This window comes from Aythya ferina (assembly GCF_964211825.1).
Source record: "Aythya ferina genome assembly, chromosome: 20".
In the NCBI taxonomy this organism is placed as follows: Eukaryota; Metazoa; Chordata; class Aves; order Anseriformes; family Anatidae; genus Aythya; species Aythya ferina.
In genome coordinates this window covers 9,786,516-9,808,999 of record NC_140318.1, presented here as the reverse complement: position 1 = coordinate 9,808,999, position 22,484 = coordinate 9,786,516, and the positions used below count along the sequence as shown (strand labels likewise).

At 59.8% G+C, this 22,484-nt stretch overlaps 1 protein-coding gene across 1 annotated transcript in view; it reads left to right on the top strand.

Moving 5' to 3' along the window:
* The first annotated feature begins 1,292 nt into the window (after positions 1 to 1,292).
* Positions 1,293 to 22,484, top strand: part of ARRDC1 (arrestin domain containing 1) — a 29,064-nt gene continuing 7,872 nt past the window's right edge. Inside the window, exons 1-2 of the mRNA XM_084494180.1 lie at positions 1,293 to 1,529; positions 14,866 to 14,976. Coding sequence (XP_084350306.1) covers positions 1,412 to 1,529; positions 14,866 to 14,976 — 229 coding nt within the window. The 5' untranslated portion in view covers positions 1,293 to 1,411. The remainder of the gene's footprint in view (positions 1,530 to 14,865; positions 14,977 to 22,484) is intronic.

Here is a 22,484-nt window from a genome sequence, read left to right as displayed (position 1 = left end):
AGCTCAACACTGCTCAAAGCTCTTGGTCTTCAGAGCCTTTCCGTGGGAGAAACAGGTTCAGTAAAATCTGCTGTGGCACAGGGTGCTTCTGCCACCCCTCATTTATTTGTTTTCTGCTGGCAGTGCCACCTGGGGTGGCTGCAAAGGAACCGAGCTGCAGAGGCTGATGAAAGAGGCTGCGGGCTCATCTTACAGAAGGAGACTGGTGTGCGTAGCCTGGCAAAACAACAGCTAAGGGCAGAGCAAGGAGAGTGGTGTATGGAAGCCTCTGAGGGTATGCACTGCAGGAGATGAGCTACTTAGCGTTGGCACAAGCCCATCGGGGTGTGTGTTGCCTGTGACGACGTGCAGGCTGGAAAGAAGAGGTAGCTTGTAAGCAGCGGAGGAGCGAGGGCCTGGAAGAGCTCCCCAGCAGGAGCCCCGTGTGCTGGGAATATACAAACTACTTCTGAAGTAGCTCTCAAACCCCTTTACGTGGGGTGTGACACTGTGATGGCCACCCTAAGGTGACCCTGGAAGCTCCTGCAGCTCGGGCTGGTGTCGCTGCGGGTCCTGCTGGGTCTGCGCTGGGTGTGCTCTGCAGATGAATGGATAAACAGGGATAAGCGGCCCTCCTCGCACTTAGTCATTCTGCCCGTGTGCGCAGCCTGCTTGTCATCAGCCAGGAGGCCTCGCCGGGAGGTGCCTTTCCCCAGCACTGTGTTGGGTGTTTGCTGTGAAATAAAGAAATAGCAAAATGTCCTTTTTACCAATTTTGTTTTTTTATTTATTTATTTTTAATTGAGCCTTGGAGTAAAAGCAGCATTGAGGGGGGCACACAGCAAGTGTGAGGCAGGGCAGCCCTCAGCACCCAGGGATGCCCCAGCTGGGGTGCAGCCCTTCACCCCACTGCTCTGTGGGGATCCGTGGGGTGGATGTTTGGACCCATGGGGTGGCTGTTTGGATCTGTGGGGTGGATGTTTGGATCCATGGGGTGGCTGTTTACCAGCCCTGACCCCACGCTGTGTCTGTACAACTCCCACCGGCCGCTTCAAGCGACTGGGGACGTAGGAACAAGCAGGGGGCAAGGTGACAGCTGGGCAGGGGGAATTACAGGCAGAGCTGCTCAGGGGGAGCACTGGGAGAGGCAAGATGGCCCCGGGACAGCCGCCTCCTTTCCCCCCGAGCCCGGCCTTTCCCCCAGAGCCCGGCCCCTCACGGCTCCTCCGCCCGCCCCTTCCCTCAGCGCCCGCCCCGGCCCCACAGCGCGGGCCGGGCCGGGCGGAGGCGGGTGCAGGGCGGAGCCGCCCGGCCGGGGCAGGGACGGCGGGGCCGGCACGGCTCGGTACGGCTCGGCTGGGCTCTGTAGGGCTCGGCACGGCTCGGCAGGGCAGGCACCGCTGCCGGCAGAGCGGAGCAGAGCGGCGCGGCCATGGGGAAGGTGCAGCTCTTCGAGATCCGCCTGGGCGAGAGCCGCGTCATCTACAGCCCCGGCGAGCCGCTGGTCGGCACCGTCACCGTGCGGCTCTCGGGCTCGCTGCAGTACCGAGGTGAGCCCGCGGCCTGCCCGGCACCGGCTCCCCGCTGCCCCATCCCGAGCCCCGGCCGGCTCCGGGCACGGCGGAGGGCGAGCGGCCGGGGGCCGGGCGGTGCCGGCGGAGCCCCCGAGCTGCCGGCGGGGGGGTCCCGGGGGTCCCGGCGCTGCCCGCTCGGAGCCGGGGCTGGGGGTGCTGGAGGCGGGGGGGTGCGGGCTGGGTGCCCGCTGGGTGCCCGCTGTGTGCCGGGGCTGCCCCGCTCGCTCCTCGTCCTCCCGACAAGTTGTTGTGTGTTTTTTTGGGAGACTGGAGGGGCTCCAACGCGAAGTCCCTCGGATAGGCGCTGGGTGAGGGTGCTCACGCTGCCCCGGCCATCGGCCGTGCTTTCAGCAGCACCTCGCCCAGCTGTCTGCGATAGCTTTTTGGAGGCTTCCTCGGGGAAAAAAAAATGCCTGGGACAAGTGCAGGCTTGCAGGCTGCTGAACTCCTCCTGGAGCGGAGCAGGGCACGTATCTCCTTGGAGCCTTCTCCCAGCAACGCTCCCTCCAGCTCCAGCGAAGGCATTCCTGCCCCAGCGTGTGCCGGCCTCCCCCTGCCCGGCCCCACGGCTCCCACCCTGTGCTGGGCTCACCCCCTGGGTTTTGGGAAGGCGTTCGGTCTCGGTGGGCTCCGATGGGATTTGGCTAACCAGCCTGGGGCGGCTGAGCAGGGCTTTTGGAGAGCTGGTGGGTGCTTCCAGCCAAAACCTGAGCTGTTCCTTCACCTTCTGTGGGAAGTGTCACAAGTGGCTGGTTGGAGCTGAGGTCCCAAATCGGCTTTACCAGCTGGGTGGCAGCTTGCTGTAACGGGTGTCTGCGCCTGCCCAGGTAACCGGGGTGCTTGAGGATGGGGTGCCAAGGTCTGCAGAGCATGGGGTGACCCTCTGCTGGGCGCCCTCCCTGCTGGATGTGTCTCACCCCCAGGAACAGGGGAGGAAGCTCAGGTGGCTGCCAAACATCCTGCTTGGTGCCACAGGACGTCTTCGGGGAGGGCCCTGCTGGGGCTCGTGGGCCCGGCAGCAGAGGGATCGAACAACCTCCACCACAATGTGGCTTCTGCTGGGCTGTGGGGAGAGCTGGGCAAAGGCCTCGCAGCCGTGTGGGTCAGTGTCGTAAGGCACATCCACACACACCTCCTGTGACCAGCTGGGACTCCTCAGAGGAATAAACATCTCCCTGGAGAAGACGTGAGGTGCTCGCCCTTTGCAGGCCAGGCCCACGGCACCCAGTGTGATACTTTCCATTTCCCGAGCTGGACCAGTCTGACGTGTGTGGTTGTGTGTTGTTTTTTTTTTTTTAACCACAAACGAACTCACGCATGATTACTCCACACCGTGCCTCATTTTATGGCTGTTGGAAACCGTGCCTATCAGGAGGTGGACAACACAAGCAAACAAAGCTCGTTCTGCCTTGCTATAGACGTGCTACGAGTCCTGGGTCACAGAAAAGCCGAACTGGAGACACACCTTTCAGGATCATAAATACTCCCACCTACTCTGGCTTCCTTGCCAGCCCTGCTGACTAGCACTGATGGCTGTTCAGTAACACGCCGTCCTTGGCTGGCCGTGTGGCCACATTACGGGCGGTGACTCACCTTTGTGGTGACCCTCACGGACCTTCACAGCCTCCCCTGTGTCCCTGCCAGGATGGAGGTGGTCCTCTGAAAGCCGGGCCTCTGGGGAGAGCGCTAATGGCACTGCAGGTCCCTAATTGTTGTGCCTAACTTGCTGGGTAAATCATCAAGCGCCTGTGTACGGGGAATAATTAATCTAACAGGAAGCTGGTGCTGGGACGGCCGGGGGTAGGGTTAGTTTGGGGGGAGGGAAAGAAGTTATTGCAGAGCAGGGGACAGCCCTGGAATGAAGCTGCTGCTGCTCAGGGGTGCTGGAGCACTTCCCTCTCTGCTCGGCAGCTCCCAGGGCCGTGCCGATTATTTCGGTCTTGTTGCCTACTGCTCAGCCGGGCTTCTCGCGGGCGGAAGCGTAATGATAAAATAACAGCCCTCTCCCAGGTCACCCAGAGTAAAGAACCTTGAAAGCACTTTCTGGAGCAGATTTCAGCACTGTGCTCTTCTGCACTCTGTTATTTAGCTGTCCAGGTTTATGCAGTGATGCCTTGACTTTCAAATCAGTCCCTTGAACTACAAGGCTCCAGACACAAGTACCGATGTCTGTTTGTGTTCTAGAAGTATCTAGGTCCATAATTTCCATTTCTGCAGAGCCTGCGAATCATAATTTTCCAGTCTAATCTTAAATGTAGTAAAAGGTTTCACTTCTCATATGGAAAACCGAGAAAGTTGGTGGTGAAGAAGGGGTTGAAAGCAGGTCACCTGGATCCTGAGCCGTGCTACGCTCAGATTCTTGTAGTGACTAAAAGGTCACTTCTGTTTTTGTGGAGGGGCAGCGTGAGGAAGTGTGGTTTTGGCCAATGCATAAGGTGGTTCTGATATTCGTGTAGCCTGCCCCCGTGCTGGGGGGAAGAGGTGACATCTGAGCACTCTGTTAGCCAGGACCCTCTGCACAACGGGACCTCTGCAACCGGGAAGTGTTGTTCCTGCAGGAGGGCCGTGGCTTGGGCTGCTCTGCACAGTGCTGGTGAGAGGATGGACTGAATCCCCAGGTAGCAGTCTGCAGCATGCTCTGCCCTGCGACAGCAGTTCGTCTGGTGAGGGAGCGCGATGCCCGCGACGCAGAACCGAGCGAGGTCCTGGTGGAAGGCAGGGATGGCCCCAAAGCTGCAGCTGCCCCCAGAGGTACCGGCAGTGCCCAGGGAAGGCCCACGGGTCACCAGACATCTGCTCGTGGGCACAAGGATGAGGCAAGGCTGGCACTGCTGCACGGGAACGCTCACGTATCGTCCTGCAGCATCGCTCCGGCAGGCTGGATGGCTCCGGCTCTGGTGGCAGTGGATTAACTTTCTTTTCTCATTGTCTGGAGCGAGACAGCAGTGAGCTGTGTGGCCAAGCCTGTCTGAGACTGGGGAACAAAAGAGGGATTTTTGCTGTCCTGGCTGGCTTGCTGCTGGAACTGAAACTCCTCTGGAGTCAATAACTAATCGCAGGATTGTTTTGTGTCTCTTGTCTCCGCAGTGCGCGCCGCTCTCTGCTTCTCCCCCGCCCGCGCATCACTTGCGCTCATCTTGAGAAACTGTTTGCTGCTTTCTTTGGCGAGGAGATGTGCTGCGGCCCTCCCTCTTGTTTAACAAAATGAGGGAACAAGTGGAGTGGAGCTCTGTCCGTCTGATTTGCTTCCAAGCATGACAAACGGGGTGTGATTGCGTATTCTTTCCCTGGAGCAGCGCAGAGCGGGCAGAGGCGCAGCTTGTCTCTCTGGGCTGGAGTCAGGTAGGCAGGAGGGAGGCTCCCCTGCTGGGAGGAAGAAGCCCGTGATTTTCTGTCCGTCCCTTCTGGGGGCAGCTCCCTGACCCTCGCAGGGGCCCCGCAAACGGGCACAAAAGGGAGTGAGTAAGGTGGGTGCTGGCTCCAGCATCTGCCGGGGCGGTGCAGGCGGCAGTGCAGGTGGACGTGCTCTGCTCCACTTGCAGCCTGCTGTGGAGTGCTTTCGGCTAAGGTCACCCCTCGAAGGAGAGGGGAAGAGGAGGAAGTACGCGTGGAGGAGCCACATAGCCGTCGGTTGACGTGGCAAAGTCTTGCCAGAGGCTGTTGCAGCCAGGAAGAGCAGGACAGACCTGCCGACTGGCCTCTGCTGCCTGGAGAAGGGGATGCTCGGGGTCTTCTAATAGCACAAGGGCCAGGAGGTGGCTGGGTTGTGATGCACGGCTCCTGCAGGTGTGACCTGTGGAAAAGCATGGAAAAAGGTGTTCTGCAGGGAATTGGGGCAAGTCTTTTCCTCCTCCTGCTCAGGGCAGCTGCTCCTGAAACAGCCTGACAAGCACACCGGGGCTGGGGTTTCTGCTCCGTGCCTGAAGTTAGCGATCTCTTTGCGCTCCTAAAATTGTAGCTCTTAAAATGTGGAAGTGCAAAGTGCTTTGGAAGGGAGGAAAAGTGCAAAGGGCCTGGCTGGCTGTAGGTCTGTGGGGTTTTGTCTGGTGTGCAGATGTGCCCGCCTGGGCTCTGTTTAGTGTCTAGGAGCTGAAACTGGAGGTGAAACAGCTTCAGACCACGAAGATGTGCAGGTTTCTGTCTGCTCATGGTAGCTTGTAAAAACCAACGTCACATCCACCAGCACTGTTTGATGGCCAGTTAAAAATAGTTGACGGGATGCAGGTGTCAGGTGTGAGCTAGATTTTTATTTATTTTGCTGTGAATAAGCCTGTGAGGGGAGGCTTTTCCCCAGAAAGGGCTTCACCCTGGCCGGGTATGGCTTTGTCTAGGATCACGTACTGCTTTGAGAAGGATGCTTGGTGCCACGTGGTTGAATTGAATGGATGAGCGAGCTCTGGCAGGTGTGCTGGGACAGAGAGGTGCTGGTGACTGCAGAGGACGTCGGGGTGTCCCGAGGTAAGGACAGACCCCTCAGCAAGGTGGTGGTGGCAAGTTAGTGCCAGGCAGGAATCATTCAGAGACCTAGTTTAGTTTAAAAACGTCCTGACCTTTGAGCACCTTACCCTTGATTGAAAACTGGAGCTTATCAGATATCCGCAGCAAAAAGGCTGCTTCCGAGAAACATGAATCATTTCTGGAGCGTTAATGCTTGTAACTTCCAATCCTTTGTTCTTGCTGAGGGAGCTGCTGCTGCTTGGTCGTTCTGGCTCCAGCTGGAGGTAACGATGCTGCAGCTTGCGCTTCATCCCCGGTACGTACACACCCGCCTTAACCCCACATGTTCCCTGCAATAAGGCATGGATAAAAATGGCTTGGGAGGCAGCAGATCCGGGAGGAAAGCTCAGTGTGGGGGTTTGACTCGGTGCCTTTTTGACGGGGATTGTTGGCGCGGGACTGGATGTCAGGTCTGGGGGTTTAGCTCCAAGTCCTGAATGCTGTTCTCTGTCTGCTCAGATATCTGCAGGTGTCTGGCCTCACCGTGAGGATTGTCGTACGATCCCGCACCCCTCTGAGCATAGCAGGGATTTGTTATGGATCTGGTGCTCGGGTAATAACAAGAACACAAGTCGTCTTCCCAAACTGATATCGCGCTATAAATAGAGAATCCAGCTGCTTGCGCTGAATGGCATCAAAGGAAATCATAGGAGCAGCTCTTATGCAGAATGAAGTGGATTCTGGCTGCTTTCTCCCAAGTCGCTGGGGCTGCTTCTTGACAGCTGAGACGTGTGAAAGCAGTGCTTGAGAGCTCAGCGTGGCGTGAGAAATCCTCAGCGGGGAGCACGTGGCCCTGGGGGCTGAGCTCCCGTCGCCGTCCCACCTCCTGGGCACAGAACCAGGCCGTGCAGGTACCCGGCTGTGTCGGGGGGATCACCGGATGCAGGGTGGCTTCATGGCTTCTAAATAACACTTTCAGGATAGGGGACTTGAAACCTGCCCTGCTAGGAGGGGTGAGCTGGCTCTGGGCTCGTGCCTGGGAGCTGTGCAAAGGCCTTGCCGGTGTCTTGGTGCACTATGGAGCAGCTGTGTGAGGTGCCTGTCCCCATGCTGCTGTCTGCTTTCCTCCTTGATGGGCTCCCACCCCTCACACCGAAACTGCTGTGTCTGGGATGCCAGAGCAGGTGTGAGCTTGCTGCTTTGGTCCTCAGCAGTGCCGTGGTGTGTGCAGGAGGTTGGTTATGACAGCAGTGTCCGCGCTGTGTCCTTTTGGCCCGAAGTGTGCGTGGCAGGGGCTGGTCAGCCTCTAACGGGCCTTTTTCCAGCTGGCCGAGTATCAAGATGATTTTGCAACTGCTCCTCTCCCTGATGCTGAGGGACAAATCCTGGAGAGCGCATGCCCAGGAGCATCCCTTGTGCCCCAGGAGGGCGCAGAGGAGCGTCCCCTCTGCTCCTCAGCATCGGCGCTGTGCCTGCAGCACTGCCTGGTGCCGGGCAGACCTGGAGCCCTGCATCAGGCGGCGATCTGGGTGGCGGTGAGGGTCTGCCAGAGAGCACCAGGCAGCAGGAGCTCACCCGGACCGGTGACTCAGTCCCGCAGCAGTCTGGCCCAAAGGAGCCCTTGTGCCGTGGCGTTACGGTAAGCCTGTTAAACATGAATTTCCAGAACCCTTTGAAGCCTTTATTTAGAGAGAGCCTGAAAAGGGAGTAGTCTCGGGTGAATCAACCTCTCCGTGGTAAGCAGAGAAACCTGATCAGTCGGCCCTTTATCTGCCCAACGTGGCTTTTGCACCCAGCGCGGAGGGGTGAGGGCAGGGAGGCCGTCACGGGAGCGGCTGCTCAACCTGCCCGGCTGTGGGAAGAGCAGAGCTGGATGTGTTCCCAGGAGGACAGACGTGTTCCCGGGGGGACAGACGTGTTCCCAGGACATCAGAGAGCTTGGCCTCCCCGGCCGCTCCTCGTGTCGGCTGCACAGCCGGCTGGCTCTGCCAGCAAGATGGGGTATGGTGTGCTGGCAGGGAAGGAGCAATCACTTTTGTTATGAGTTTACAGGGCCAGTTTGTTACAGCATGAGCCCGACTTGTCTTCAAGCACTCACCGGATGCCTCCCGGGACCTGCGGTGTGGTCAGCTGGTGGGGTTTCTCGCCTGGCTCCTCTTCCATTTTGAGACAAGGAAGTCAACTGTCCTGGAATATCCTAACTGCCTCGGCCTAAAGTAGTGCTAAGTGCTGGGTGGAAACCTATTTTGCTTTGGGCAAGCTATAAAAAAAAAAAAAAGTGTTTCCCCTCTTCAGTTTCAGCACTGCTGAGCCCGAGGAAACGCGGCTGTGGCCAGGCTGGCTGAGGCGTTGGGTGCTGGCAGCTCCTGGCACCTGGCAGCTTTCCTGGGCGAGCTGCTGGCTCCGCTCTGCTGCCTGGCTGCACCTCGGCCGTGTGGGACTTGCATTCCCCTCCCACAGCTCTGTGTTCGGGGCCTAACCCTGAAGATTGAGATGCTCTGACTGCTCATGTACGCGCAGCCTTGTTTTGCTTTGGAGAGCGTGGTTTGTGTAAATCCAGCTCGCAAAAAGCAACTGGAAGCTCCCGGTGTGCCCTGAGCAGCATGGCTGTGGGTTAGGATCTGTCTTGTTGAGGGATCGTGACTAAACCTTGCTTGGGTCTTGTTGGGATCCTAAATACTAAATTCCTGTGCTCCTGGCCATGCTGGCAGTGTGTGTGGCCGGGAGGTGTCCATGTGCTGGCAGGCAGCACGCAGCTCGGCAGGGCTGGCTGTGAGGCTGCACCGAGCTCTGCGCAGGAAGGAAGGCGAGCACAGGGTGCAGGCACTGGCAGCAGTTGTGTTTGCTGAGATCTGCTGGGCGAGGAGCTGCGCTGCTCCCAGCTGGTGCGTGGCTCTTGCCCTAAGCCCTGCTCGGAGCCCGGTGCCGTCCGAGGGGAACCGCAGCCCCGCTCCCTCGTGGAGCAGCCCGCAGGAGAGAGTCTGGAGCGCAGCTGCGGAAGGAGGGCAGGCACAGCCACCGCCAGACAGGCCAGCATTTCCCTCTCTGAACTTCTGTCTAGGGAAGCAGAAAGGGAAGAGGTTTTCTGAAACCGAAAGCTGGCTGTGCGTGCCAGAGCCAAGAAGGCCCACGTGAAATGACTCCGCGGTCCCGGCAGCCTTCTGTTCCTCTGCAGCCCCCTGCGCTTCTGGGAGATGCTGGGAGAGGGGGCTGAGAGCTGGCAGTGCAGCCGGGGTGGGTGGCTGGCATCAAGATTTCCATGGTGAGCGTGAGATCTGCCTCTCTGTGCCAGATACCGAGCTCCTCGCAGTGCCTCCTGTGCTGCTGCTCGCAGCGCCCGGGGGTGCCTGCACCTGCGGGCCCCGCGCGGGGAGAGGCTGTCCCTTGGCGTGCAGCTGATGCTGCTCCACGTTGCGCAGAGCAGTGCTGACGGAGTGAGAGTTTGGGCTCCCAAAACTGGTCTGAGGCACAACTTCCCTCCTTCCCCACTCTCCTGGAGCCGCACCTGCCCCAGGCTGGTCCTGCAGGAAGCCCGTGAGCTTGCAGGCTGGCTGTGGCGCTGCAGCCAGCGCTGCCCTTGCAGGCTCCAGGCAGAGCCCCCCCGTCCCTCCCCGCCTCTCTTCCCAGCCTGGGTGCCGCAGCACCCGGACCTGCACCAGCCTGAAGCTCAGGGAAAACTCCTTTTTTTCACAAGAGATGGTTTAGAGGAAAAGGGGTGCTGGGGGGCTCTTTCTGGGAGCACCTTGGTAGCGAGGCAGCAGCGCTCCGGGATCCAGGGCGAAGGCTCAAGTGCAGCCAGCATCGGGCCCAGCGTGGGGATGCTGCAGCATTTGTACCTGTCACCGAGGAGCCCCGTGGCGCTGAGGTTTTCTCCCGCAGGCTGGTGTGGGTGCAGCCAGGCTCGTTAAACGTGCTCAGCCGGGGATGTTGCTCCAGATGCTCAAGATGACCCCTCTCCTCCGAGGGCAGCCGGAGCGCTGATAGAAGCCTGGGACGCTATAAATAAACCTGGCAGCTCTGCAAGGGAGAACAGCCTGGGCTCTGAACAGGAGGTTGTCCTGTGGAGCCCAGCAGTTTGCTTTCTGCCTTTGGGATGTCTTAGGCTCCTGATTTTGGGGAGGGGCTGGAAAAGACAAGCTTCCCTGCTCTCAGCCTGTGATGGAGAAAAGTGCTCGTAAAGCGGAGAGGATTGACCTTGGCTGAGAGGGGAGGTGGCTGTCACAGCTCTGTGCTCACAGACGTGTGCCTGCGTGGTTTGTCTTCAGAGGTTCCTGCATTTCTGGATGACAGCACCCTCGGTGGATTGGTAGTACCTGGGGTGGATTCTGGATAAAACAAATCAGCATCACCCAAAATACAGGGGTGAAGTGAGCCATTAGCAGCTGTCACCGCCCTGCTGTTGCTGCAGGTGGGGTTTGTACAGGCTGGGACAGGAGCTGCTCCAGGCTTCCTGTGGGTGGGATGTAGCAGGGGGTCGAGGATGTGTGAGGCCCTGCTGGGACCCCCTGCCCCGCTTGGCAAATGCAGCACTGCCACAGGGAGCGGGCAGCCTGGCCCTCGGTGGGTTTTGGTGAGCTGCTGCTGCCCCACGAGTGGGCTCGCCGTGGGTCAGGAAAGCCTGAGCAGCTCTTTGAGATGACTCCTGAGAACACAGGGCTCCCAATTCCCCAGCTGGAGGCCGAATCCCCTGTGCTGAGCCCTAGGGAAGGAGACAGAAACCTCTCCAGACAGCCCTTCGCTTGGTGCCAGACACGCCGCTGCCTCCAGCTTTCAGTGTGCGCTCTGCCCTCGCCTCACTGGCTCGCGAAATGCCCGGGACTGTTTGTGTCAGGAACTGACAGGAAGGACCCAGAAGGATGGGGACAGCCGAGAGTTAATTAGGAGCTGCTGGTTTAATTAGCGGTGTCTCGATATTTTTGTGCACGAGGGCTGGGAGCCGGGGGAGCAGCGTGCCCTGTGAGCTTCCAGCCTTCTGCTCCCTGTGGTCTCGGCTTCCTCGCTGTGTGTTTTTCAGGGAGCTTTTCTAGGAATCGCCCGGTCTCTACCGACTGCATGAGAGCGACTTGTCCTGCCTGCAGGTCTCACTGCCTCCCAGGCTTCCTGCCTGCCCAGCACCGTCCGGCCCTGCTGTGCTGGGAACGGGATGACCCCAAAACTTCACCTGGCCTGGGGCATGGGCCAGGAGATCTCGGGGCACTCCCAGCCTCGTGCTCCTTGTCACTTGAAGCTGCAGTGCTGTGTGCTGAGGTGGCTCGGCCCCCTCCTGTCTGGGCAGGTGGCCCTAAGGGTTGCATTGCCGGCTTGCTGATGTTGCCTGTGATGAGACCTGCTCTCCTTGCGGCCTGGCCTCGCTCTCCCAAAGCCTGTCGAGTCCCCAAAACCGGCACTGGTGGGGATGGCAGTGGGGCCATCCGTCCCCTCCCTCTCCCCAGGCCTGGACCACGGCTGTGCCTGGCTGCTGGGGCTGGGGGAGGTGGCTCTGTCCTCATGCACAGCTGGAGAGAATCTAATTAAAGATTAGTGGTGATCTGGCCTGCCGTGGGTCTGGTGAGAGGGGTGAGGAGAGGGCTCCTCTTGGCTGGTTTCCATGAAATGAAGACTTGTCTGATGCAGGCTCGCTGGTCTCTCACAGCCCTCTCTTCCCTCTGCTCCCCCGTTCTCAGGACCCAGACACCCCCCGGCCCTCCTGCCAGCACCTTCTGGAAGTGCCGGGGTGCTGGCACCTCCGTCCCCCATCTCTTTTAGGGCTGTTGTGTGCTGTCCCCTTGGTTTTGGCGCTGTATTTGCCCTCTCTAGGAGCGGGGCTGTCCCCAGCAAGGTGTAGGAGCGGCTCTTGAAGCCCTTTATGGACGTGTGCCCAGTCCCTCATGCTGTGTGGGTGCTTTGGGGTGGCTTTGCAGCACATTGAGCCCTGTGCTTGTGGGTACGGGCTCCCTGTCCCAGCTGAAGCCTCTGGGTCAGCTGGAGGCCAGGAACTGGCTCGTGTGGGCTTCAGCTGGCAGAAATCCAGGGCTGTCCATAGCTGCCCCTTCCGAGCTCACCTCCTCGTCCACCCTTGCAGCAGCAGAGGAAAGCCCCGGGCCACCAGCAGCGACGTGCCAGCGGGACGGCACGTTTGTCCTGCGTGAGCTGCTGCCAAACCGTCCTCATCTTCCCTCTGTACCTGTTGCTGGGGTGTGTGACACAGAAGGGACCTGAAGCCACTTGGGACCGGCTGCAGTTTGGGGAGTGCTGTGCCGGTGGGACTCTGCTTGCTCAGCACCACTGGAGCTTGGAAGTCGAGGAGGGGGAGGTACGGGTGCACGGCCTCTGCTCTCCCCTCGCCTGCCATGCGGCATCGGCTCCCTGGGTCGACCGAAGGAGAAGTTTGAGGTGTACAGCTGCTCTCCTTAAATCACCTTGGGAGAAGGCAGACGTGCCCAGCTCCTGGCATCTCTATTTTTACTTAGGGCAGAGATGGATACGGCTGAGCTGTCTCCTTATATTTCCAGCAGTTGGCGAGTGCTGCGGTGCCTTGCTAAAGACGTGTCTGGCTGGGTGCAGAGCTGCCACTGCTCCTCTGGGTGCTGGGGGACCGCAGGGGCAAAGGGCCCTCGCCTCCTGCATGGCTTCGTAATTTCCTTCTCTTCTCCTTGCTGCTTTTTGTGTCGCCCCCCCCACTTCCTATACAGATATTTGACTTTTTTCCCCCCCCCCCGTGTTTATTTAAAGCAACCCAGGGGCCTGGTAACTGGGGCCGCTGGGAGCACTGGATTCCGGAGGCATTTTTATGGGTTTCTAACAACTGCAATTGGCCTGTTCCAGAGCAGAAACTCTTCTTATTTGCTATACCCGCAGCTTGGCATGGAGACTGCCTGCAGGGGAGGCCTTGGAAAGTCTGACTGTGCATTTAGCTTCCTGGCAGTCGGGCTGACGGGCTTTGCACCTCGGGTGGCTCCGGTGGCAGCAGCTCTGACGGTGCCGGGTTGCCGGACCTGTCCCCCTGACTCTGTTTTTAGCTCGCAGCTGCCCCCAGCACCACGGCTCTGCCTGGCAGCTGTGAACAGGAGCCCTGACACCACAGCCAGCCGCGTCCCCGGCTTCTTCCTCTCCCCGGGTCACGAGATGCTCGCAGAGGGGCTGGCTTCGTGGCCGGCTGCTCCAAAACCCGGTGAGGTTGCTGTGAAACTGCCTTGGAGCTTGTCTGCTCGCTGTGTTGTGTGATGCCCTTTGGTTACCCTGACACATCACATAGGCAGAAACACGGCAGCTGGGGGGTCCTGCCAGGCCTCCAGTGCTGTCCCAAAAGAGCTCAGGGACTGGTTTGGGGTCAGATCGCTCCCCTCCAGCCGGTGTGTGAAGGAGCAGGGGTGAAACTTCCTACGTGGTGTAGGGGAGGATGCTGTGGGCCCACAGCAGTTTCTGCTGATAATCTCCTCAACAAGAGCCACGTGCAAACCCATGGTCACAGCTGTGGTCACGGCCTGCCCTAGGAGGAGCAACCACTGGGACTGAGGCTGGAGTGGGCTGCCCTTGGGGGTGACCCAGGACCCCAGGATCTCCCTCCATGGACCGAGGCCTTCCCTCCTTTTCAGGCTGGCAGTGCCAACCAATTTGGGTTCTCAGTGGTTAACTGAGAAGCCCTGGAGCTGACAGCCCTGTGTCTGAGATGGAAAACTGTAAGTAGGGCTTTTAGACCAGCACAGCCCTGAGGTTCGTTGCTGTGAGCCCGGCATTGCAGCAGGGAGCAGCAGCCGAGGGCCAGCTCCGTGTGCCGGGCTGCAGGGCCACTGCCTGTGGGTCCCCAAGTCCCTGCCTGCCGTGGGGAGGGAGCTGGGGCCGTGCTGGCTGTGCTGCCTCACAGGGACAGGGAGCCTGAGCACCACAGCACGGTGGGCTGGGATGAGGGCTGCCTGCCCTCCCTTATCTGGGAGTTGCACCAGATGGTGGTTAGCCGGGAGCTTTTCAGGGTCGTTATCTACAAACTGGCTGAGGGAGGCTGTGGGGAGCCTGTTCGGGGGCTGTCCCTCCTGGAGGGTGTAAAGCTTCCCCAGTTCTCCTTTCCCGTGTGAAAACCTGGGAGCGGTGTGGCTGAGCCTGGGCTTGGTCTCACTGGAGCCGGCTGGGTTGTCTGGGCTGACTGGGACAGGGACAGGCCCCTTGCGGCCCTGGGGCTCAGTGGCGTGTCTGAGGCAGGACAAGAGCCGGCACCAAGGCTGCTGGAGCTGCTGCCATCCGATGGGAGAGGAGTGGGCTCCGTGCAGGGCAGTGGGGGTGCTCTGTGCTCCGGGAGAGGACCTCGAGTGGAGCAGGAGGGGAGCCCTGGAGCCAGCACAAACTGGCTGCCCAGAGGCTTCCTGCGAGGCACTGCCTGGGTGTGCATGCTGAAACGTTCACCGAACGCGGTGAGGGAGCTCTGTGGGATCTCTTAAAGCTGTTGCAGAACCTGCTGGGAACAGGACAGGAGATATTTGGGCTGGGGCACCGTGGTGACCCACCCTGTGCGGGGATGGGTCTGTCTGCGTCCTCCCTGCGCGGGGGAAGCGTTGTGGTTGTCTCTTGGTGTGTGACAACGAGCAGGGAGAGCTCAGGGATGACCTTCCCAAGGCAAGGCACAAACATAGCTCAAATTCTCTTTGGGCTGGGAGGGTCGGATGGCATCTCAAATGCTTCCAGACCCTGCAGTTTGGCTTTGCTGTGAGCTGGAGGAGGGCTGCATTGCCACAAAGGTTTCTGAGCGCAGGGGCTGAGGTGGGTACTGGGAGGGGATGCTGGTTTGCCACCCTGTGTGTGTTCGTGAGGTTCTGCTCCTGTGGCCCCACAGAGTCTCTGAAACAAGTCTGAAGCTGTGGTTTTGCTTTTTCCTCGTGCTTACGTGTGTGGTTTCTGTTAACAGCCATCAAGGTGAGCTGCGTTGGATTCTGCGGGGTGTCCAACAAGATCAATGACACCGCCTGGACCGTGGAGGAGCAGTACTTCAACACCACGCTGTCTCTGGCAGACAAAGGTAAGGTCCACAGGTGCGTGGTGGAGATTTGTGACTCTGCTGTTTCTTGTGGGGAGATGGGTGGCTCTGGGCTGCAGCACTGCATCACCAAGACCTCAGCATCTCGTTGATGTGAAGTGCCCCTTCACAGGCTGCTTTGGCCTGTGCACACAGGCTGTGAGCCAATATTAGACTGCAAGAGCTGTGCAGGGAGGCATCCTGAATAGCTGCAGAACTTGGCAGCCCCCTGTAAACATTGCTTGTGTCCTCTGGTGCTGGGCTGTCTGGAACGGGGCTGTCAACAGCCACTTCGCTGCTGCTGGATGTCTACGAGCACAGCAGCTGTGAAGTCCCTGTGGGTTCACCCCGCTCTGCTTTCTGTGCGTGTTGTCTGTGGAAGTCACAAAACGCTCATCAACGCCGGTCAACAGGAGCTGGTTGCAGGGCGGGAGTGGTTTGATTACAGCGACAGGGAGATGGAGATGTCGCCTGTCCTCCCCGAGGAAGGCTGAGGGCACGCCGTGAGCAGCCCCTGCGCCTCGCAGCGCACCGCGGGCCGAGATGCCTGGAGATAGCGGCGGGGCTGCGCTGTCCCGCGGGGTAAAGTGACACCCGGAGCCCCTGGGGAATCTGGGCTCGAGTGAATGCTGGCTTTCTGCTGTTAAATAGGTCAACCTTACCACAATTAATTTATGCCGGGCTCTGGCTCCTATGGAAATCAAGAGGCACCCGTATTCACCTGCTGAAGGCAGCGGCTGTGGCGGTAATTGCAGCGTGGCAACAGGCCAAGGCAGCAGGAGTTCAGCCCTCTGATGCTGTTTTATCTAATAACAGGAAATGGGTAAAACTAACACAGCGGCTCCTGCTATCTCAGCAGTTCTTCAAGCAGAGCTTTTAGCATCGAGGGGAGACTGACCTCATCCTCGCAGCGCTTGGAGACGGCGCTGCCTGCTCAGGTCCCAGGGAAGGGAGGCAGCTGGCTGGCTTCGCCCGTTGGCTTGGCTCCTAGCCCAGGGGCTGCAGGGGGAGGTAAACTGCCGGGGAGGGCGATGAGAAATGTTCCTGCCTGCTTTTGGAAGCGGTGCTGCTCGCAGCCAGAGAGCCCAGCTGTGAATGTCAGGGTAGCAAAATCCTGGAGGCTTGACGAGGGGCTCGAGGGAATCGAGCGTAGGTGAGCTGGAGACTGAACAACTGTGGGCTCCTGGAGAGGTTTAAACCTGCAACTGTACTGAAAGCGAACTTCCAAATTTGTGTCTAGTATTTAATGATTCATGAGGGAGCTGTGATGCTGTGGACGGTTCTCTTCTGGTAGAGCTGAGCTGTGGCAAAAGCCAGCCATGAGGCGGGGAGGGAGGTGGGGCTGCTGTTCCCCAGCTTTGCAGCCCCTGAGGAATTTTGACAGCCAGTTCAGCAGTTGGTTACTGCAGGATTGCCCTTGGAAGCTGTGACATCTGGGACAAGCATGGACTGGGAAGGATGGAAGGAAAACGCGTTGATAGCCACACATTCTCACTCTAATTTGACACCTTTGAATACCTGCATTCCAAAAAGCCTCCAAAGTTTGGTATTGCCAGCTCTTAAAGTCATCATGGAAAGCCCTAGGCTTTTTGCTCTTGACTTTCTGGGACCCAAACCATTGTGTGCTGCTCAGCTTGGTGTGGCTGTTTGTCCGTCCCCAGTATCGCGAGCGGACAGAGCCAGAGCTCTGTGTGGGCACTGGGGCCGGGCGCTGCTCGTGGAGCTGGTGGCATGAGGCCAGCCGGTGTCTTCCAGCGCCGATGCAGCTCCAGGCAGGTGGGTGCGAGCATCAGCGGAGTGTGACTTACCCGAGAAGTTGTGAACGCAGTGAGGGGGAAATCTGCCCTGTAGGACCACCGAGCTTGGAGCAGAGGCACGTTGCAGTGCTGTCTGGCCCCAGCCCAGAGCGGCATGGCACAGGCTGGTGGTGGAGGCCTGGTGCCCCCCGATCTGTCCAAGTTCCCTGCTTTGTATGAGTGCTGGGTGGTGGAGTGCAGCCAGCAGCCCCCCCGGGTGGCTCGCCAGTGCTGAGGAAGCAGGGACGCAGAGGGCAGGTTGCTCCTGAGCGCAGGGCCACCGCCGAGGGCAGTGCTTGCAGGGAGTTTGCCCTTCGTGTGTCTGGGATGAACTCGTGCCTTGTAGTCCTGGGCTTGCTGTGTCTGTCCTGTGCCCTCGCCCAGGCAGAATGGCCGGGCCCCCACGAGGATGCTTTGAAATTCCCTTGCAATTGCGGCACTGGCCGGTGTGGATACTGAAACAAAAACCCTCTGGGCTGGTGCTGACCCAGCCCATGGAGCAGAGAAGCAGGAGAACAGCCTCTGCACTGTGAGCAGGATGTGTGCACAGGGTGGCTGAGCCACCGAGCTGCATCCCTCCCTGTCCCCGTGGGCAGCACTGTGTCCCTGCCTTCCCCCCCTGCAGCCATGCCGTTACCTCTCCTTTCTGAACCTGGGCATGAAAACCCAGGGGCTGTTTTTTTCATGGTCGTGGCAGGGCTGGGTGCAGGGGGACGCCTGGCTCCCTGCTGGCACCATCCCCAGCACTCTGGCAGAGGGCTCGTGCAGCCAGACCGTGCTGGTGCTGGTGAGGGAGGACCCAGGTGTCCCCAGGGCGCTGCCAGTGTGTCTCCAGCTCCACTGGCCTTGGGCGAGCAGAGCAGTGCTGGTGCCGGGGGGGACAGAGCAGGGAGGGAGGCTCAGCCAGACAAATGAGACACTTGCGTGCTCTCTTCCCACATCCCGAGCAGCAAAATAAATAATAATGATGAAAAATAAAGAGCGACCTGTGCTCTTTGAGGACACACACGTAGGGGAAAGGGGAGATGAGGTTTGCATAACTGTTGGGACGTGGATCGCTCTTTAAATATCTGAGAGTGACTCTGCAGCTCTCCACCCACACACCTCTGCGCTCAACTAGGGGAGGGGGCGGCTAGTCCTACGTGGCATCACTTACCGCTTGTGCTACACACTTCTTAATACCTATTTTTTTAAGGTTGTGTATTGTGTGAGAAAGGAGGCCGGCCCTGACATACCCCACGAGCCTACTTGGCAGCGTAAGGCACTTCCTTAAGGTGCTGGCACCATCCTTAACTTCTCTTCTTGCTTCCTCCCCTCGGAGCAGTGTCGGGGTGCTCAGGTTCCCTCCAGGGAGTGCAACAGCTCATGGCTGTGCTGCACAGGACCCCGCTCGATGCCCTGCTCGTCCCTGCTCGAGTGTCTCAGCCCGGCATTTGTGGGCAACCCCCGGCCGGGCTGGTAGCAGGAGTCAGGGCTGGGGATTGCACGGGGTTCGTGCTGTAGCCCTGGCAATACCACGCAGGCCAGCAGTTCAGTGACCTCGGGCTTCTTACTCAGAAGCTGTAGGCAGGGGCCTCCTGCTCGGTGTGCTGCAGGGCACGGGGCAGTGCTGGGAGCTCACTCACACACAGGGGCACTCAGTATTTGCCTCCCGGTGGGGAGGATTTGCCTTTCCCACTTGGTCTGGGTGTTCGATGCAAACCCTGGCTCACTGGTGTGTCCCAGGTCATCTTCTCAAGAGGAGGAAAACCAAAGATGCGGTGATGGCAGGCGCTCGGTGCTGGGTTGCTCTGGGTGTCAGCAGCACAGGAGATCGGGCGCACCAGTGGCAGCGAGTACAAAATAGCAGCGCTTGTCCCCGCTGCTCGCAGACAGAGGGGTGTTTCTCCTGCCCCGATATAATGGAGTAATTCAGCTCTGCGGAGCACTCGCGCTGCTCTCCCCTCCCCTGCGGCAGCTCTGGCCTCGTTCAGCCCAGAGGGAGCAGGTCCTGTGCCTGGACCCGCACGGGGCTGTGCTCCTCGGCCACCCTGTGTGTGACTGCGCGCACAGCCTGCCCCCTGTGTGCAAAGGTCGTGTTTTCCTTCTTCTTGTAATCCTCCTTGTACCTGAGCTGAATGCATGCAGAGAGCCGGCTGTAATTTCCAGCTGACCTTACTTTTGGCAGCTTGTTAGCTAGCTAGCAGGCACTGCGGGGAATTCCTGGCTGCTCCACCTGCTTCCTCTGCTGGCATATTTCTTGCACAAAGTGCTAAAAGGGGGCAGCTGCGCATCGCTTCTTCCCTGGGTGGTTCTCTGCTGGCCTGGCACGCCACCTCCGCAGGCACAGGGTGACGATCCTGTGCCAGCTGAATTAAAAATCGTCATGACTGCAGTGAGCAGGCACTGAAGGGTGCAATGTAGGGTGCTTGGTCTGTTCTCAGGAGTCACAGTGCAAGCAGGATGGGCTGTGAGGAGCTGTAAGGACTTGCTGGTGCCAGCTCCCAGCTCATGCCCATGCTGTGCTGTGGCTGTGGGGCAGTAACAGCACCTTCAGCCCAGGAAAACCACGTGGAAGGAGCTGCAGTCGCCGTGGGTCGCAGCAGCTTTCTCAGCACTTCCCAGTTTCTTGCCTCAATAGATCACTGTTAATCCTCAGAAATTTCTGCAGCGTCGCCGTGCTGCCAGATCCTACTAATTCTTTGCAAATGTCACCGAAAACTGCTGATCCAGAGCTCTGTAAGCAGCAAAGCCTTCACTGCAGCCTCACTGCTGGGCGCTCCGGTGTGTTTTCTTCCTGTGTGTGCCCCTCCTGCCTTACAGAAAGGTTGCTCTCGGCAGCACCAGCCACGTGGGAGCACCGGAGGTTGTTCCTGCTGCGTGTTTGCTTGCACACAGACCTGGCGTGAGCACGGTGCAGCTTGGAAGGGGAGCCTGGAGCTGCGCACACGCTCGCTCTGCCCACCGAGGGGCTGAGCCCAACGCCGAGCCCTTCCCCAGCAGGTCTGGCTGTGCTGGCAGTCAGGGCTGTTCCCTCCGAGGGACTGCTGCAGGGCCACTGCCAGCAGATGTGTGCGTTTACCCTCCTTTGAGGTTTGTAATCCCGTGTATTAGCTTAATCCGCCAGAGACCGAGTTGGAGTCCTCGTGCTAATGCTGCGCTGGCCCCGCGTCGCCCGGAGCGCCCTGGCACAGGCGGGATTAATGCTTCCCGGCTGACGCCTCTGAGAGCAAGAGGAGCCCTGGTCTCGTGCACGCCTCATTTGCAGTGTGAGGCTGCGAGGAAAGCAGGGGTGTGTGGGGTGCTGGCGGGCTGCAGGGCTGTTGCGTGCCTTCTGCTGTGCTCCAAAATATCAGACACTGACCTGCGCCTCTCCCGGCCCCCACCTGGACACCAACCCCGACAGCTTCAGGAGGGATCCCAAGCTGTGCGTCTGCAGCACTGCCACCAGCTGAGCTCTCCTTGTTTGGGGGTGTCGGGGGGCTGGCAGCAGGGGCTCGCATCGGCACGGGCAGGGGAACGGGGGCACCAGGCACCAGCCCGTGCTGCGTGCCTTGGCCAGCAGCGTTAATGCATCACTCAGTGAGTAGCCAGAGAGGAATTGCCATATGGCCGGGCCTGCTGTTCCTCTGTTACCAGAACCAAGAGATTCGGGCAGGCCAAAAGCTCGGCTCGTCGGGGCTCTGGAGCAGCAGCGGCTGCTGGCCCCTGGTGCCAGCCGGGAGCTGGGGGTCGGGGCAGGAGCTGGCTCCTGCACCTGGGGTGGAGGACCCCTACCTCCTGGTCACAGCTATGGAGCAGGTAGCACCCTTCTCCATGGGGAGCAGAGGGAGCGATGCAGCAGGTATTCATGCTTTTAGCCCTTGTTGAGCTGCAGACGAAGGCAGGTTGAGGTGTGTTGTACCCTGCGCTGCTGCTCCAGCTGTCTGGCCCCGCAGGCTCCTGCGTGCTCAGACGTCTGGGCTGTCTCTCCCAGTGCATCGGAGCGTGGGATTTTGTGGGGGTGAGTAACAAGGCTTGACTGAGGCTGTGTGTGTGTGTGTCGGTGGCCGAGGCATCTCCCTGCCCTCTGCTGGCTTCTCTCCAGCTCCGTGCCCCGCTGGCTTTGTCCCGGTGGCAGTCACCCTGCAGGAAGCAGGCAGGCTGCTGCGGAAATACAGGAGGTGCTGCGAGGCACAGAGCTCCTGGCTCCTGCAGGGAATTGGGGTGGAATTGCTGGGGCTGTGGGACAGAGCTGGCAGGAGGCGTTTGGCCAATGTCTCTGCGCTGGTTTGAACTCGTGGCCCAGGCAGGTCTGGCTCCACCTGTAGGGTAAGAGCAGCTTGCCCGTGTGAGCTGCCAGTGGGAAAACTGCAGAAAAACCCGTGGAGTGCTGGTTTCCTCGTTCCTGCACCCCAGCCCTGGCTGCTGCCACTTCTCCCTGCACGGCACGGGGCACGGCGCTGCCCTCGCCCTCATTGCTGTCAGCACCGGGCGCACCTGAGCTGTAGCAGGGGGGGCCCGGCCCCGATCACTTGTTCAGCAGTGTCAATACCGGCAGGCTGCGGTTTCTCCCCCTCCCACAGTCACAAGAGCGTCCTGTTTTCTCAGTGCCCGCGCCTTGAGCAGGGTGGAGGCAGCGTGCTGGCTTGCAGGGAGCACGGGCAGACCTTGGTGGGTCCGTCCAGCCCTGTCTGTGGGTGCACCCTGCTCCGGGGCTGGCTTGGGACCACGCTCAGCTCGAGCTTTGCAGGGAGTGCTGCGTGGCCCTGGGGAGAGCCTGTGAACCTCCATCCCTCCACGGCACAGGGAGAGCCCAGCTGCACCCCAGGCACCTCCTGGGCACCCAGGGGAGGGCTCGCTGCGGATCGATGAGTTTCCCTTCTGCACACCATGGACCAAGCCCTCCCTGCCCTCCTCCCGACGAGCAAACGGCCCCTGTCCAAACGTGGCAGGGGACCAGCGGGGCGGAGAAAGGGAGAGTCCCTGTGAGGCCTGACAAATCCCCGCTGGCAGCAGAAGCAAGAAGGGAAATCTCCAAGGTCGTCCTGTGCTCTCCGTGCCGTTAGCGTGTCCCCGCTGCTCCGGGTTTGTTGTTTTCCCAGCTGTGGCAGGCTGTCGGGGCAGCAGCTCCTTTCTCTCCAGGAATTTTTAGGGAGGATGTTTCCAGCACGGGAGCAGCCGAGCCCCCTGGCTCAGCTCCTATCGGGAGGAAAGGTACAGCCCCGTGGCAGAGCCCTGCTAATCCAGCTGCCTCCGCTGCCTAATGACTTTCTCAAGGTATTTTTAGCTGTACGTAAACGTAAACTTCAGGAAAAGCTTGTGTGCCTGAATACACAGTGGCCTTTGTTTGAGCTTCAGGGAAGGGTGAGGTAATGGCTGAGCCAGGCTGGGGTGGCCTGCACGGCCCTTTCCCCTGGCTTTGTGCATTTAAAAGCTGCTCGGGAGCTCTGGGGCGTGCTGTGCACTGCCAGGGCCACCCCAGTCCCTCACTGGAGCGTGTCCTTAGGGAAGCCCCTGCTCCCAAGGCAGCTCTGCCTTCCCAAAGGGCTGAGGCAGTGTCTGCATGCTGGGACAGCCACCAGAGGAAACCTTTGGACTTCTCTCAGCTGCCAGCAGCGGTCTCTGTTGTGAATCCAGCCTGGGTGTCCCACTGCCACCGTGGGGCCGTGGTGCACGAGGACAGCCTGGCCGTGCTGCCTCCAACCTGTGCCAGAGCGAGGGCAAGCGCTGCGTGTCCCTCGCAGGGTGCCGGGG